General features: G+C 37.5%; 1 protein-coding gene across 2 annotated transcripts in view; it reads right to left on the bottom strand.

Moving 5' to 3' along the window:
* The window catches only part of AFG1L (AFG1 like ATPase), a 176,142-nt gene extending 170,963 nt beyond the window's left edge, over positions 1–5,179 (bottom strand). The window contains exon 1 of one of the 2 annotated variants that reach the window (XM_027856006.1): positions 4,980–5,179. In XM_027856006.1, the coding sequence (XP_027711807.1) occupies positions 4,980–5,130 (151 nt within the window). In that variant the 5' untranslated portion in view covers positions 5,131–5,179. The remainder of the gene's footprint in view (positions 1–4,979) is intronic. The other variant, XM_027855997.1, reaches the window with a different exon arrangement.
* Between the last annotated feature and the right edge of the window lie 10,619 nt (positions 5,180–15,798).

Here is a 15,798-nt window from a genome sequence, read left to right as displayed (position 1 = left end):
AAACATGCCACTCATCTCCTGCCAGTGAGGTGACGGACTTAAAATAAAAATAAGACACACATATTTGGACATGAATAATGGGGAAATTTGTTTTACTGAGTTATAAATATTTGTTATGAGGGTTTTCTTTTTTTTTCTAATTATTCAATTGGAGGGACAGTAGGAAAGAGAATAAATCCTTGTAAAAATAATGAATTAATTTTTAAGAAGAGAAAATGAATGTTGCAAAATTTCAAAGAACAAGGTTGGCCTTAAAGAAGAGAAATGAGAAGCAACCTCCTCCCACTCCTTTCAGAGGTAAAGGGAAAGGGGGTGGTCCACAGGTGTGGAACATATGCTGTATATGTGTATATATGTGTATAATGATAGGTTTTTTTCAATGTACTGATCAGTTCTGCTAGACTTGTTTCCTCTTCTTTTTTTCTTTTCTTTTTAATAAAATCTGTTATAAGAAATGGCTTTCTAAGTGGGAGAGAGGGAGAGATAAGGGAAAATGCAGATAATGTTAAAAACAAAAAATATTAATAAAATCTATGTTTTGAAAATAATAAGCAATGGGTATAATAAATGGAAACCCTAAGTGCTACACTGGTATCCATCACGTCTTTAAAAAAAATACCTAGAGGAACGCTTTCAGCAAATCAGGTAAAATTCACTTTTACACAAATATAAGCACGGAGTATATGAACACGATGACCATACTATGATATATTTTGCAGAAAAACCTAAATTAATATAAACTAGTCTTTGGCCCTCATGCTAATCTTTACTCTTTACTGTGATGATTATAATAGCAAAAGACTGTCATTTACTCACATTTGCCAAAAGAATCAATTGAATGGGGTCTCAGAGTGGGAACTGCTATAACACATGCCATATTACTTGGATACTGTGTATAAGTCATATATAACAGTATATGGAAAAGAATGAGTTTCCTACCCAAGGTCCTAAAGTATAATTAGATCTCAGCAGTTAACATTATTATCATTGAAATCAATAGATGAAAACCCCATGACTGAATAATTATTTTATGCCTTAACTGAGAATTCCTTCCTGCAGAGATTATGCTGCCAAGCATTCTAGGCTGTTTGGATAATGAAGTGGGAAACAGAATGTCACAAGAGTGCAATCAGGAGCATGCTTAAAGACTGAAGATTTTTCTTCTTTTCTGTCCCTATATTTGGAGCTGCCTAAACACGAGCATTCAAAGCAACTCTCTTTCCTTTGCTTTCACAGGAGGTTATAGTATTGCAAAAATCACCACAATAATAACTAGCTAACATTTATATAGCATATTAGGGTTTGCAAAATGCTTTACATAGATCATCCCATTTGATCCTCATAACAAAACACAGTAATAGTTCTTAGGTCTTTTAGCATAGTCGATAATAAATATATACTATACACACAAACACTTGCAGAACAAACTGGATAAATGATAAAGAAAATAACCTTTCAAGTTTTTAAATAGGAAGATTATGTATATTTTGTTCTTCTAGATATTAAATTTGACTAGATCACCAAAATGCATAATAAATTAAACAATGTTATATTTTAATCCAATTAAATTTCACATTTACTTAGGAACTCTTATGCGCCCAAGTTTAGGTAAGACAGAGATCCCAGACCTCAGAGATCCCAACCCTCATAGAACTTACATTCTAATAGGGAGTATTACAAGCAACTCCAATTCAAAAATAATATATAAGATCATTGGTATAAATGAGATTAGAGGCGTAAAAATATAGGCGAGGTTCCGTGAGCAAAAATGTCACACCAAGGGACCCTGTAGGGGTATGTGCAATGAAGGAAGGCTTCATTAAGAAAGTGCCAATTTTTAAGTTTCCTTTTAAAGGTGAGGTAGGAATTGAACAGATAAAGAATAGAAAGGGAGAATATTGCAGGCATAAAGGCAAAGGCGGGAAAGCATGGGACATGTTTGAAGGACAAAAAGTAGTTTGGCTGAAATATGTAGAAGGAAATACTCTGAGAAAAGGCTAGAAGCAAAAGATGCCAAGCAAGGATGTTTGAGATTAACTTGGCAGGCAACAGTATAAAGTTACAGATTTTTGAACAGAGAATAGAACAGGCAAAAGGGTAAAGTTCAATCTGACCATTCTGGATGACAGATGGAGGGTAGAGAGTGGAGGACCTTTTAGGAATAGAGTGCCTTGGTCCAGATGGATAACAATGAAGAGGGTATTAAGGTGGTGGCAATGGCAACAAGAAGCAAATGAATTCAATGAATATCACTGAGGTAGAGAAGTTAAGCTGCTTATGAATGCAACCAGGCAAATTTAATTCAATTCAACAAGTATTTTTAAGCAGAAGTACAAAGACAAAAGAAGGCAGACTCTGGTTTCAAAAAGCTTACATTCTACTGGCCAAGTAATATAGAAGAAAGAACCTGAACTGGGAGTTGGTGGACAGAGGACAATAAGTGCTGAGGTTGGGTCAGGAGACCTGGGTTCAAATTTCACCTTAGGGCACTTACTAGTTTGGTGACCATGGACTAGTCATCAGCTTCTCAGAGCCCCTACTGGGGCATTTGTAAAACAGGGACAATAATAGTAGCACTACTTACATAATGGTATTATAGTGAGAACAGCATTTTGTAAAACCTTAAAGTACACATGAACTCAAATTTCTGGATTTAGAATCTGAGAACTTGGCCTCAAATCCTGGCTCTGTCACTAAGTATCTGTATGACCTTAGGCAAGTCACTACCTCTTTCTTTTTTATTTCTGTTTTTTGTCACAACTTCGTCACAATCTTAGTTCCTCTTCAGCAAAATGAGAGGGTTGGACCAAATGACCTCTAAGATTCCTTCCACTTCTAAAACTATGATCCTATTAAACCTGACTCTTCATAGGACTTCAGGCAAGCAAGTCATTTAACCAGGTGCCTCAGTTTCCTCATTTGTTAATGGGTGGGAAAGAGACTAGAAGATATCTAGGGTCCCTTCTAGCTCTGAAAATTCTATAATTCTCTGTTTCTAACAAGACTCAATTCAATAAGCATTTAGTGAGTGCTTAGTATGTACCACAAACTACAGTAAATGATGGGAATAGAAAGACAAAAATAAAACATTTCTTGACTTCAAGGAGTTAACATTTGACCAAGGCAGGGGTTGGGGGTGGTATGGGGTAGGAACAATATGGACACAGATAAACAAATACAAAAAATAGAGAAAGTAAATAAAAATAATTTCAGGGGTAGGAAGAGCATTAACAACCAGAGGGATCAGAAAACGGCTTCTGGCAGGAGGAAGCACGTGAGCCTTGTTTGGAAGTAATCACACACTGCAGCAGTATACAAGAAATAACAGTCAGTGATGGAACAAGGGAGCAGAAACTGATTTCCAGAGAAAGCTGCACAAATACTTACATGTTTTCTCCTTACGACAAGGAGGACAAGTCACTTAACTTTTCTGTGCCCCCAGGCAACTATCTATGACTGTAAATTGCAGAAACAGTTGCCTTATCTGTACTGGAAAGGGAAAGTTAACTCACTAAGAGCTTTCTACATGGATGAAATCACAGACCCTGGTCAAAAACAAGAAAAAAGAAATGAAAAAATGGTTTGAGAGAGAAGGAAAAAAACAAACAAATCAGTATTTATGAATGGTCAGGACAGCAGTGATGAAAAATAAAAACTTCTAGACCAGAGATAAGTGTGTGTCCCTTAACTTTGTTATGGGAATTTTTTATTTCCTTCTATTCCTCCTACATCTTTTGGTTAATATTAATCTCACCTGACCAAAACCTGTCCCATGGGATGTAAAAATGTACTTAAGAGTCCTAAATAATTTAGGCAAGTACCTAAATGTGTAAATGTACTCAGAGCCTTAACCTTAAATAGCCTTATCCTTAGATAAGAAGCCAGAGGAAGAATATCAAGTGTCCTTTACTCCTCATTAGGATGTATAAATCCTCCACCTCATTCAGACTATTTGTGACTCCTCTAAATAAAGTTTAATCTGTAACCTGACTTAGTTTTATCTATAGAGTTCATATGATGAAGTTTGTTTCCTTGGATAATGTAGGAGATTATGAGTGTTTAACTAAGTCTGTTCAACTTTTATGACACTGAAGGAAGTATGGGAATATGGAGCTGTCTTCTCTTTTAACTCTGATGGCCTAAGAGGAATGCACAAGATTATAATATACAAATGAATTATTCCTCTGTTACTCTGACTTAATTTTGCCTATAAGAAACTTGTCAGAATCATCATGATTGTCCAGGCTTTCTCAATTTATGCCTGAGCATAATAATAATACCTAGGGGTTTTTTTAACCTCCATAATTTCTGCATTGTGGTAAATATATATTTGGCTGTTGTTACCCACTACATGAACTCAGAGGGGAGATGTTTCTCCCTTATCAACTTCATGATGGCAACTGGAATCCTAAAGCATCTAAATAAGTGTCCAATTGACTTGAACATCTGAGCCCACTCAGAAGACACCCACCAGAGGCCTTCCGTGGTGATGAAAAATAATCAGTTTCTAGAAGAGAGGGGGTGGGTATCTCCCTTAACTTCATGACCACAGTTGATACCCCAAAGCATGTTAGCAAGGATCAAGTTGACTTGAAGACACCCTCCAGAACTAGGTAAGAAGATGGGAACCAGTTCCTAATGGGAGGTATTGATCTGTAAAGGAGGATGAATCCCAGAAATCACTGGGACCTGAGGCTTGACTGATAACTGGTAGTGACCATGACAGTGACCGTGACCCAGCTGGTAGGTCAAGCCTACGGCCCCAAGCTTTCCCCACCTCCCACCATCCCAGGAAGATGCGGCTTCTCCTCTCGCCCCCTCAGGAATCCCACCTCGGCGGGGCCCCCTTCCACCAGACCACAGCCTCCGAGAGGCCGAGGAACCCAACGGACAGAAGGCACTGAGCCTTGTCCCTGGCAAGGACAGGCACTGCACAGCCATCCATCCTGGCTCCGCCTCCCTGGGGATCCGTCACTGACCTTTCCGAAGGGGCCTCCCGGGGGCGGTAGCAGGGGCGGAGGCGGCGGCGGTGACTGTAGCGGCCCGAGCCCCCCACAAGGCGCATCTGCCCCGCACCCGGCACTGCACCAGGGTCCGGAGAGTAACCCAGGGCGACAGGGAAGCCGCCATCTTGGAGAAGGAAAGGGGTCGGAAAAACTTTATTGAGACTAAAGGAAGGACAGGGGAACAAACGAAGCCAATCAGGTTTCTCGGCCTGGCGCTGGCTCCTCCTTAGAGGCAGGAATGAACTGGCTGAGGAACCTGAACCTCAGTCAGGGAGCCCAGGGCCCTAAGGGGCGAAATGAGCCACGCCTGCCACCGTTGGGGCCTCCTCTCTTTCTGAAACTGATCGCCCCCGGACTACAACCCCCAGAGTGCCCTGCGACTAGTCGGGGCGTTGTTGAGGAGTATTTAATCTTGGAAGAGTTTTTGGACATCATTCTAATCCCGGGTTCTTAATTTTTTTTTTCTTTTAAATGTCGTGGTCAGTCTGGTGAAGACAGTGGACCTCCTCCTTAGAATAATTTTTTTAAATACTTAAAGAGCTTTGGTTTATAAAGAAAACCAATCAAATAGAAATAATTATCAAAATATTTTAAACAACTCAAGTTTAGGGACCCCAGCTTCTTAAGAACTCCTATTGGTCTAGTGCCCAGTTCCATATGTTCTTCTTAGGGTAGCAGTGAATTTAAGGGGGTCCCACACTTACGGAGGTCTGGCTGCTTCCAATAACTGAAAATTTTGTAGAATACTTGAACAGTAAATGAGGTCATGTTGTCAAAGAAATTATTATACGGTTACTGGTCACTTGCCCACTTAAGATCACAAGACCAAAAAGGAAAAAAAAAAGTGTCACAGGTACACATTTTAGAAGCAAAAAGTAACCTAGAGCGCTGAGAAGTCAAGTGACTCGACCAGCATTAATACAGAAAGTTATGTCAGAAACAACTTGATCCTAACCATTAAACCCCACTACTTGCTACTATTGCTCCCCTGAATATAGAGTGCAACACACACACACACACACACACACACACCCCCTCTATACTTCTCTTAACAAAAGACACCCAATTTTATAACTCCATATCTTGTCTTTGGCATAGTAGACAGAGAGCTGGTCTCAGAGCCCATGGGCTACCTGCAGTATTCTACTAGTCATTTAAAAAGGCTAATATTGAAAAAAAAAAGGCTAATATCGATCCAGATCAATGATCGAATTTATGCTAAAGATAGCACAAACAAAAAAAAACCCTCCCACACTTTTGAACTTTAATAATACAGTGGACTTCACACACACACACACACACATACCTATTAATATTAATCATTTAGGAAGAAAGCAGAGAGTTTATAATGCATAATACAAATATCTTATCTCACCTCTACATAAAATTGATAGCAGTCACTATATGTGGAAGTGTATATGTATATAATCTGACATCAGGGACAATTTAATAGTTACTCTCATGTGGGCTATATATAGTCTGGTTCTCAAGTAGGGGCAAGAATTAAGTTCTTCAAGGCCTTGAGAAGTTTCCTTATCCTTGACCCTGTTTCCATTTTCCAGTGCTGATCCAGTGGAATTCAACTTCTGACAAACCAATTCCCAATTGTCCAGCATCTTCGAACATTCAAATACCATAAGCCTAGGTCCTCATATCTTCAAGGATTCATATAGGATTAAATAGAGGTCCCTTGAATATCACCATTACTCTTCTAGATTTCTCAGTATTAGTTCTCTACCACTCTAGCACCATCCCCATAGTTAGACTCAAAGAGTTTCTCTCCTGTTGCACAAGGACATCCCCTTGGGAGAAAAAAAAACCCTGTAATTTTCCAAATTGAGGCTTTTCTAACTGCATTCAGCTTCCTGACAGCCTGTCCCAGGTGACTTGCCCTTGCCTCTGTTACTACTAGGTCACTGCCTGATAAGAAATGTTTCCTTCTCCTCAATATGCCTTTGTTGTTTAGAATTGTTTTATTCAATTTGTGCTAAGAATAGATACAATAAGAAAAAGAAAATGTGCATTACTTCCTGATAGAATAAGTAGATAGAATGATAGAAGGAAAAAAAAAAACCTAGAAATTATAATGCTAAAGGCAAATAAACTAAACACCCTAACAAAATGAAAGGGTTATAGAATGGATTTTAAAGTGTTGTTGGAATATATGTGGGCAAAATAGTTTCTATATTTAAAAAATAAATTTATTTTAACATGCATTTATAATCTGTTTCTCCCACTGCTCTGCTTCACCACTGAACAAAATAAAAAAAAAATCATCATCATAAACATGCATAGTCCAGCAAAACAAATTCCTGTATTAGCCCAATATGTATGTCTCTCTCTGCCTTTTAAACTCATCATTTATCTAGCAGGAGATGAGTGGCATGTTTCATCTTCAATCCCCTGAACTGGTGGTTTATCATTGCATTAATCAGATATCTAAAGTCTTTCAAAATTGTTCTTCTTTATAATGTCATTATCGTATAAATTGTTCTAGTTTTACTCTACTCAGCATCAGTTTATAGAGGTCTTTTCAGTTTCCTCTGAAACTGCCAATTTCATAATTTCTTACAGTAAAATATAATATTCCATTATATTCACATATAACAGTTGGTTAGCCATTCTGCAATAGGACAGCTTCTAGTTTCCAATTTTGGTTACTATAAAAACTGTTGATAAAAATTTTGCACATTGTGTACAAAATTGTATACATTTGCCTCATATTATGATTAGATCCTGGGGTTTTTGTGACTACATCAACTTGAGGGAGGGGACAGAGACCAAATCTCCTTCCCTACCCCCTTCACACATTTATTTTTATCCCTAAAATATAGCATGTTCCAAGTATTTTAATACATGCATAATTCTATATTTAATAATATGGGGAATACTATGTTCTTCAACATTTTCTCATAGAAACCCTTTTTTGAGATCCAGGAATGGATGTGTTACATAGGAAATCAAGGTTCTACACATTGGTCCTATCCCTTCAGTGTTCTTCTTGTACCTAATTTAGCTTTTTTAAAGGCCTTTTTTTTAAAATTATTTTTTTAACATTCTTCACAAGCCTCCCTTACACTTTTCACAGTACTGTGCCATTCTTATGCATCCACCTTCAGTTTCACATATGTGTCCATTGTTTTTAAATCTGGAAAAAAAAACCCTTTTCAAATCAGAGCTCATTGGAGAGCTCTTTATGGAGCTATATGGGTCTCTTTTAGACACTTCCCTCTTTGTCGTTAGAATAATTTAGGATTTATATTATCAAAATGTCATTCTTTGAGCTTCTCATCCCTCTTGAGCTGACCTCTTTTAAAAAAAAAATTTACAGACTATGGGGTCAGAGCTCAAACTAGGGTGGAGAAAGCAGGGTTTTGTTTTGGGTAGAATATTTGATCTATAATGGGGCATTTATGGTGCTGACAACATTTTGCTCCTCTAAGGAAGAAGGAAGGGGACAGAGCTGAGGACAGCCTTGACGGGATGGTGAAATTAACCAGCAGCCAGCTTCTTCTAAGAGAAGCTACTTCATTGTAGCTTTCTCCAGTTCTCAGGTTCCCCTGAGGCAAAAGGGGAGAGAAGGCAAAGGTCACACCAAAGGTAGACCCAAGATTGGCCTAGTTTAGGGGTGGGGAGAAAGAGGCTAGACTATGACTAGAGCCTTGGTGATCTGGTCTATTTATTGACATCAGCTAGTAGTGGCCTGAGTTCCCAAGCAATAGCATGGAAGAGAGAAGAAAGATGGGTATTCAGATGGGGATGAAGGTGGTTATGCAGATGATCTGCTGCCCATAGCCCATCTCATCCTAACACAGTCTGGGTTATGCTGAGGCCCCTGCTTCCCCTGGAGTGAGTTGGTAGGCTGCCCTTCTTTGTATGGGTGACCTTAAGGTTAGAGAGCACCTGGGAAGGACTGAAGGTCCCCCTTAAGTCAGCTATTCCTCCTGAGTCAATAGTCCAGGGTCCAATACCACCAATTAAATCTTGATCTTATCTCCAAAGATCAAATTCCAACAACTTACCTGAAAGAGCTTTGGATTAGTAGTAGAACCAGTAGTAGGTTCTAAACCCTGCTCTGATATAAACTCTGGGCCTTTGATTTTTCCTTTGTAAAATGAAGGGAATGGACAAACGGGCTTGAGGTCCTTTCCAATAAGAGTTGAATGAATATGACTTTGGGCAACTCACTAACCTTTTCTAGATCCTCAGTTTCCTCTCCTGTACATGGGAAGAGTTTGACTAAATGGTGAAAGAGATGCTACCAACTTTCAAGTATTTATGATCCAGCCTTTGAATTATTCAGGACTGTTTCCTCTCATCTCTCCTCTTCAACCTACCATTCCTGGAAGCAGAGGTCAGTACAGGAGAAGAACCATACATCTATCTACTCTGCATGCCCAGAGCAAGGATAGTTTTAGAAAGGGGGAAACAATATAGAGATGGGAGACCCAGGAGCATGTAAGTTCCTCAAAGGCAGAAATTATTTCACTTTTGTATGTATCCTCAATGCCTAGCATAGTGCCTGAAGCATTGTAGGCATTTAATAAATGCTTGTTGAGTATTGATTGATTGATTGAGCCTTAAGCCCCCTTCTAGTTTTATCTAAGATATTGAGGACTTAGGTACTTGAGTGTGTTGAGGTGGGAAAGAGCTATCAGTCAGGGGTATGCTAGAGTAGCCCTCAAAAGCAATTGTTAAATTTTCAATGTTAGCATTTACAGCTCAGAAATTGGCAAATATAACAAATCAGAACTTGATTTTTTTGTTGTTGTTGTTGTTGTTTGTATAGACTTAAGAAAATGATGGAGAAAATGTTAATAATGCTAACCCACCAACCCTCTTTCAGCTCTCTTCCTAAAAATATTGATCTGTTTTATTGTAGAAATTACCACTCTAGGGGCAGCTAGGTGTTGCAGTGAATAGAGCACCGGCCCTGAAGTCAGGAGGACCTGAGTTCAAATCCGACCTCAGATCAAACACTTGACACTTACTAGCTGTGTGACCCTGGGCAAGTCACTTAACCCCAATTGCCTAAAAATAAAAAAATTTTTTAAAAATTCAAAAAAATTTAAAAAAAGAAATTACCACTCTACCCCTACACCCGTTTAGTCAGGTTTCTTGGTAACCAAGTATGAAGAAACAACTGATTTAGCCCTTAATTGTCAAAAATAATCATTTAAAGTAGGAAGTTACCAGATGGCCAGCTTCCTCTTCTTGGGAGTAGCCTCCCCAGCAATAGCCCCTTGGTGTCCCTGGAGCTCCAGCCCTAGTGGCTGGTATCCCAGATAAAGAAACCTTCTGTGCGGATTGGCCCAGCATAGTTTATGGAGTTTATATGCAAAAATTTCTAGTCACAGCTCTACCTACATTTTCTCATGGGATCATAAACTTAGTGCCAGAAGGAACCAAAGAGTCGTCTCGTTCCTTATTTCGCAGAAGAAGAAACTATCCCAAATTGGTTAAGTAACTTCCTCAGAGTCATGCAGGTAGTTATTTAGCAGAGCTGAGATTTGAACCAAAGTCTTCCACCTCCACTTGTGCTGCTCTTTAAGCAGCACCATGCAGATGACACCATTCTAAACTTTTTGAACTTTCCTTTCCTCAAGCAAGCAGTCAGTGTCCATCAGATTATTCCTGGAATTCTCCTCCTTACAACCATGAATTTTAAGATGAGTAGTGGCTTTCTCCTAAGGTTCCTGTAATCTCTTCTTCACACACAACTTCCTTCTTCTTACTTAGAACCAGCTCTAGAGTAGCAATTGTCTTGATCTTCCTTTATCTTTTGGAAAATGAAATGATCATCAAGGCAAGTAAAGAAATCCATCAGATGTTCTGCTTTTCACAGAAAGAGATCTCCAGCAGATGTCTGTATAGTTGAAGCCCCTGTTATTATAACAGACTGCTTCTGCCGATGTTGTGGTCTGTGTCAGGAACTTATGAACCATTTATTTCTTCCATCTGTTGTATTTTCTTTGAAGGAAAGAAACATACTAATGCCCTGATGCAGTGACTTCACATAATGACCCAAACAACTGTTGTGAACACTTAAGAACTCTGTATTTTGTGTAGGTTTTATTTTGGACATATCTATTTATATCTGTGCTACTTCTGTCCATAAAATGAAAGCTCCCTGAGGGTAGAGATTGCTTCATCTTTGTATCTGTAGGGTCCAGCACAGGACTTGGCACCATTTAATTACTTGATTGATTCTCTACTCTACCACAACATAGGTGTTTCAACACAAGATCTCATACAACTCTCTCTCCATTAATCAATGAACTTGCAACAGTGAAAGCAGTTTGATGCAGCATATTGAATGTCAAACTTACAGTCAAAGGATCTGTGTTCAAATCCTGGCTCTCCCATTTATGATTTATTTGATCTTGAGCAAATCAGAGAATTTCTCTGGGATTTGGGTTTTTTTTTCACCTGCAAAATGAGAGAGTTAGAATAAATAACATCTAAGATTCTTTCTTACTCTAAATCTATGCTTCTTTAATCACTCTGAAATATTCCTAGGCCTATTTTATAGATGGAAAGCCTTAAACAGAGGAACTTAACTCAAATACCTGAATGAATTGAAAATAAAACCCTGGAGTCCTTATTACATGGGAAAATGATACTTGTAATTCTTAAGAATGAAATCTCTATTGTTGTTATGGTTGTTTGTCCTTCCTTCTTGAAGAGGACCTTGACATCAGCCAGGTAATACCATGACATGCAAGTGAATTGAATTTAAGTGAGGGAGGGCTGTGCAAAGTCACCAGCCTCACTTTCTCCTGCAGAGCCATCTGGGTCCGGGAGCAAGATATAGATCAGGATGACTGAAGATGGCCCTGGATGCAGTGAGAGACCTTGGCTTTTTTAAGCTAAGGTGTTTAACAGGTCTCAGTTTGACTGAGGCAAAACCAAATCAATGATTAAGGCTAGGTAAGAAATGAAGCAGAGAATGGCCTCTTTTACCTAGCCAAAAAAAAAAATCAATCTGGGAGGGGAAGCTCCTCAGGGTTTCTGGCCAAAACAGAAACAATTGCTATTTGCATTCACTCTGAGCCAATCAGAACCCAAACAATGACCAAATGGGGCTTGGCTTGGGACCTATTGTCAGGAAATCAATGAGAACCAGAGTGATTTCAGTTTAAGATGTGGTCCTTAACAAAGAAATTTATTCTCTATCTTGCAAGATAACTTGCAAGATAAAGTCTTTAACAGATCTCAGTTTGACTGAGGCCACACCCAATCTGTGATTAAGGCTAGGTAAGAAATGATGCAGAGAATGGCCTCTTTTACCTACTTGAAGAAAAAAAAAACATGTTATTCAAAAAGATTACACTGGTAATATCCCTACATGGGAAAATGATACTTGTAACTCTTGAGTTACAAGTATCTCTATTAGGGCAGTTAGAAGAAGTATACTTTTTTTTATTAATTTATTATTATTTCTCAACAATCACTTCCATAAGCTTTTGAGTTTTAAATTTTTCTCCCCCTCCCTCCCCACTTCCCTCCTCAAGACAGGGAGTGATCTGATATAGACTATATATATACATTCCTATTAAACATATTTTCACATTAGTCATGTTGTAAGGAAGAATTAGAACCAATAGAAGGAACTACAAGAAAAAGGAAACAAAACAAAACAGAAGGAAAAAAAAGAGAGCAAATAGTATGCTTCAATCTTCATTCAAACTCCATAGTTCTTTCTTTGGATGAGGATAGCATTTTCCATCATGAGACTTTTGGAGATGTCTTAGCTCCTTGCATTGCTAAGAAGGGCTAAGTCTACCAAAATTAGTCATCACACAGCATGGCTGTTACTGTGTGCAATGTTCTCCTGGTTCTGCTCACTTCACTCAGCATCAGTCCATATAAGTCTTTTTTTTCTCTTTTTTTTTCTTTTTTTTTATTTATTTGCAATGGAGGGGAAATGAGAGAAGATGAGAGGGAATGAATGAATCTTATTCTCATCAGATTTCACTTAAGGAGAGAATAACATACACACTCAATTGGGTATGGAAATCTATCTTACCCTATAGGAAAATAGGGGGCAAAGGGGACAAGAGAGCAGGAGGATGATAGAGGGGAGGGCAGATTGGGGGAGGGAGTAATCAGAAGCAAACACTTCTAAAGAGGGACAGGGTCAAAAGAGAGACTAGAATAAAAGGGGGGGGCAGGATAGGATTAAGGTAAATACACTTAGTTTTTCACAACATAACTACTATGAAAGTGTTTTGCATGACTACACATGTATAACCTGTATTGAATTGCTTGCCTTCTCACTGAGGGTGGGTGGGGAGGGAGGAAGAGAGAAAATTTGGAACCCAAAGTTTTAAAAACAAATGTTATAAAAAAATTGTTTTCACATGCAACTGGGAAATAAGATATACAGGAAATGGGGTATATTCTGCCCTACAGGAAAATTGAAGGGGAAGAGGATAAGAGAAGGGGGGAGAGATAGAAGGAGGACAGATTAGGGGAAGGGATATTCAGAATGCATGCCATCTTGGGGTGAGGGGAAGGAAGAGATGGGGAGAAAATTTGGAACTCAAAATCATATGTAAGTGATGGTGAAAACTAAAAATAAATAAATAAATTTTTAAAAAATTAAAAAAAAAATAAAATTAATGTGAACAACCTAAAAAAAGAAAAGGGAGGAGGGCTGATAGAAGGGAGGGTAGATGGGAGGAGGCAGTAGTCAGAAGCAAAACACTGATGAGGAGGGACAGGGTGAAAAGAGAGATAAAAGTGTAAAAAGGTAGAAAAATAAGATGGAGGGAAATACACAGTTAGTAACCATAACCAAATGTGAATGGCATGAACTCCCTCATAAAAAGAAAGTGAATAGTAGAGTGGATTAAAAACCAGAATCCTACAATATGTTGTTTACAAGAAACACATTTGAAGCAGAGAGACACACACAGAGTAAAGGGCAAAGGCTGGAGCAGAATATATTATGCTTCAGCTGAACTAAAAAAACAAAAAAAACAATAACAAAAAAACAGGGGTAATAATTCTGAACTCTGAGAAAGCAAAAATAGATCTAATTAAAAGAGACAAGGAAGGAAACTACATTTTGCTTAAAGGTACCATAGACAATGAAGACCAAACAAATTTGCACCAAGTGGTATATCATCCATATTCTTAAAGAAGAGGTTAGGTGAGGGGGACCTCAACTTCTGCCTTTCAGAACTAGATAATCTAACCATAAAATAAACAAGAAAGAAGTTAAGGAGGTGAATAGAATTTTAGAAAGTTAAATATGATAGACCTCTGGAGAAAACTGAATGAGAATAAAAAGGAATATACCTTTTTCTCAGCAGTATATGGCACCTACACAAAAACTGACCATGTATTAAAGCATAAAAATCTCACAATCAAATGCAGAAATTCAGAAATATTAAGTGCATTCTAGTCAGATCATGATACAATAAAAATTACATGTAATAAAGGGCCAAGGAAAGATAAATTAAAAATTAACTGGAAACGAAATAATCTAATCCTAAAGGATGAGTGGATCAAACAACAAATCATGAGAACAATCAATAATTTCATTAAAGAGAATGACAATAATGACACAACATGCCAAAATTTATGGGATGCAGTCAAAGCAGTTCTTAGGGGAAACTTTATATCTCTAAATTCTTACATGAATAAAATAGAGAAAGATCAGATCAATGAACTAGGCATGCAATTAAAAAAGCTAGAAAAAGAACAAATTAAAAATCTTCCATTAAATACCAAATAAGAAATTCTGAACATCAAAGGAGAGATTAATAAAAATGAAAGTATGAAAACTTTTGAACTAATAAATAAAACTAAGAGCTAGTTTTATGAAAAAAATCAATAAAAGAGATAAACCTTTGGTTAATTTGATTAAAAAAAAAGAAGAAAACCAAATTACCAGTATCAAAAATGAAAAAGGTGAATTCACCATCAATGAAGAGGAAATTAATGCAATAATTAGGAGCTATTTTACCCAACTGGATGCCAATAAATCTGATAAACTAAGTGAAATAGATGAATATTTACAAAAAATAAAAATTGCCCAGATTAACAGAAGAGGAAATAAAATATTTAAATAACCCCATTTTAGAAAGGGAAATTGAACAAGCCATTGATGTACTCCCTAAGAAAAAATCTCCAGGAACAAATGGATTTAAAAGTTAATTCTACCAAACATTTAAAGAATAATTAATTCCAATACTATATAAACTATTTGGAAAAATAGGAGAAGAAGGAGTTCTACTAAATTCCTTTTATGACACAAATACGATGCTGATACTTAAACCAGGAAGAGCCAAAACAGAGAAAGTAAATTGTAGACCAATTTCCCTAGTGAATATTGATGCAAAATTTTTAAATAAAATATTAACAAAGAGATTACAGCAATTTATCATGAGAATAATACACTATGACCATGTAGGATTTATATCAGGAATGGAGGGCTGGTTCAATATTAGGAAAACTATTAACAAAATTGGCCATATCAATAACAAAACCAACAGAAATCATATGATTACCTCAATAGATGCAGAAAAGGCTTTTGACAAAATACAGGACCCATTCCTAGTAAAAATATGAGAGAGTATAGGAATAAAGCAAGCTTTCTTTAAAATAAGTAGTACCTATCTAAAACCATCAGCAAGCATTATCTATAATAAGGCTAAGCTAGCAGCCTTCCCAATAAGATCAGGGGTGAAACAAGGATGCCCATTATCACCATTATTATTCAGTATTGTACTAGAAACGTTAGCTTTAGCAGTAAGAGAAGAAAAAGAAATGAAAGGAATTA

This window comes from Vombatus ursinus, unplaced genomic scaffold (assembly GCF_900497805.2).
Source record: "Vombatus ursinus unplaced genomic scaffold, bare-nosed wombat genome assembly UNPS02000582.1, whole genome shotgun sequence".
In the NCBI taxonomy this organism is placed as follows: domain Eukaryota; kingdom Metazoa; phylum Chordata; class Mammalia; order Diprotodontia; family Vombatidae; genus Vombatus; species Vombatus ursinus.
Note: the sequence above shows the minus strand (reverse complement) of the source record. Positions and strands in the feature narration are given on the sequence as shown.